Below are 1651 nucleotides of genomic sequence, written 5' to 3'. Positions count from 1 at the left end.
CAGTATAATGTTATATGCAACTAGCAAACAATTTTTCTATTTATTCATTATTATTATCATCATTGGTGGTTATTTTTAACTCCATGTTATATGTCCTTCATGCCCTCATACCATTTCTCACTAGCCTCCTTTAAAGAAAACACCCTTAAATGTTTCCTTCTTTTTTGGGCCATAATGATGGATAAAGTTTTGAGTTTCTCATTTTTGCCCTAATAATGGATACAATTTTGAGTATACTATGATTATTATTTTGGTTATTTGAAATGCATATATAAATAAATTTATAGCCAATAAAACCCCAAAACCCTTACTTTGTATAAATTTAACAACTCAGAAATCTTGTAAAAAATATATACCAAAAAGTGAAAAAAAAAACCTAGGTTTAGAATACGATTTTTAGTAACATGCAAGTTAGATTTATTTGTTGAGACTTTGACAAATGGTCCTTTTTACCGGAAGGGTCAAAGTCCTCGATTCATTTTCTAGTGACACTATGCCTCAATCCTCGTCGGTTTAATATGAGCCGTAGATGATAGGGCATCCACGATCGACAGGAAAAGATCATACTGCCACGGATCGAAACCTCTCAACCGTTTCTGGCGGTAGACTTCTACAGCGTGGAGTATGCTACGATTGGATACGTGTTTGAAAATCTATCTGCGGTATCGTACCTATAAATACATTCTCCGCACCTTAGTAAACACATCGTCTGTTATTCTTAATCTTCGTTGTTCGAGTAGCAGAGGCATTTACCTTGTAAGGAAAGATGTCTGGGCGTGGAAAGGGAGGCAAGGGTTTGGGGAAAGGTGGTGCCAAGAGGCACAGGAAGGTGCTCAGAGATAACATTCAGGGCATTACTAAGCCTGCCATCAGGCGTCTTGCCAGGAGAGGAGGTGTCAAGCGTATCAGTGGGCTCATCTATGAAGAGACCAGAGGCGTTTTGAAGATCTTCTTGGAGAATGTTATCAGAGATGCCGTGACATACACAGAGCACGCCAGGAGAAAGACCGTGACGGCAATGGATGTTGTCTACTCCCTAAAGAGGCAGGGCCGAACCCTTTACGGCTTCGGAGGCTGAGAAGTTTCGATTCGTGTCTCTGGTTTTTGATCATTTCTTTAACAATGGTGTCTGTTGACACCACCCTTTTCTATTTGGGAATGGTAACCTTGATGATTCCTTCTATGTATTGACAGATTGTGGTGTCTTTTTAATTGAATTAATCGGATTGCCAGTAATTTTTTGTAACAGGGATGTTTTAAGCTTTTACTGCTGAAAGTTGCTTGTATTTCGTAGCCTGAAAATTGTAGTCGATTAATAAATGTTATTTTCGGTTCTCGAAGTGGAGAAGGTATTTGGTGGTTTTGGTGTTTTTTAAAGGTTAGTGATCTCTTTGCTTTGGGACAAATGGTTCAGAAGGAGAAAGGGCTTAAGCAGTGGTAGCAAAGAAACCCTAATCTGATTGCAGCAAAGTAAATGACAGAAAGAAACCCTAATCTCGGTGTTCTTCTAAATTTTGATGCCTGGCATTTGTTTGCTGGTTTTTATCATCAGATGCTGTTTTTTTACGAGGATAGAATCAACTCGTCATTTTTAACAATAAGCACACGGTACGCTACTGTATTGCTACCTGTTTCTTCTGGGTCAATTACA

The 1651-nt window shown here is 38.6% G+C and overlaps 1 protein-coding gene across 1 annotated transcript; it reads left to right on the top strand.

The window, feature by feature from the left end:
* Positions 1-697: 697 nt before the first annotated feature.
* Positions 698-1246, top strand: LOC149186125 (histone H4-like). Its single transcript, XM_089410911.1, has one exon. It carries the CDS (start codon positions 767-769, stop codon positions 1076-1078), a length of 312 nt encoding a protein of 103 aa, XP_089267037.1. The 5' UTR covers positions 698-766; the 3' UTR covers positions 1079-1246.
* Positions 1247-1651: the final 405 nt, after the last annotated feature.

The sequence above is a fragment of the Pinus tabuliformis genome, chromosome 3_1 (assembly GCF_031772625.1).
Source record: "Pinus tabuliformis cultivar Carrire ecotype Pingquan chromosome 3_1, CPIR1, whole genome shotgun sequence".
NCBI lineage: Eukaryota > Viridiplantae > Streptophyta > Pinopsida > Pinales > Pinaceae > Pinus > Pinus tabuliformis.
Note: the sequence above shows the minus strand (reverse complement) of the source record. Positions and strands in the feature narration are given on the sequence as shown.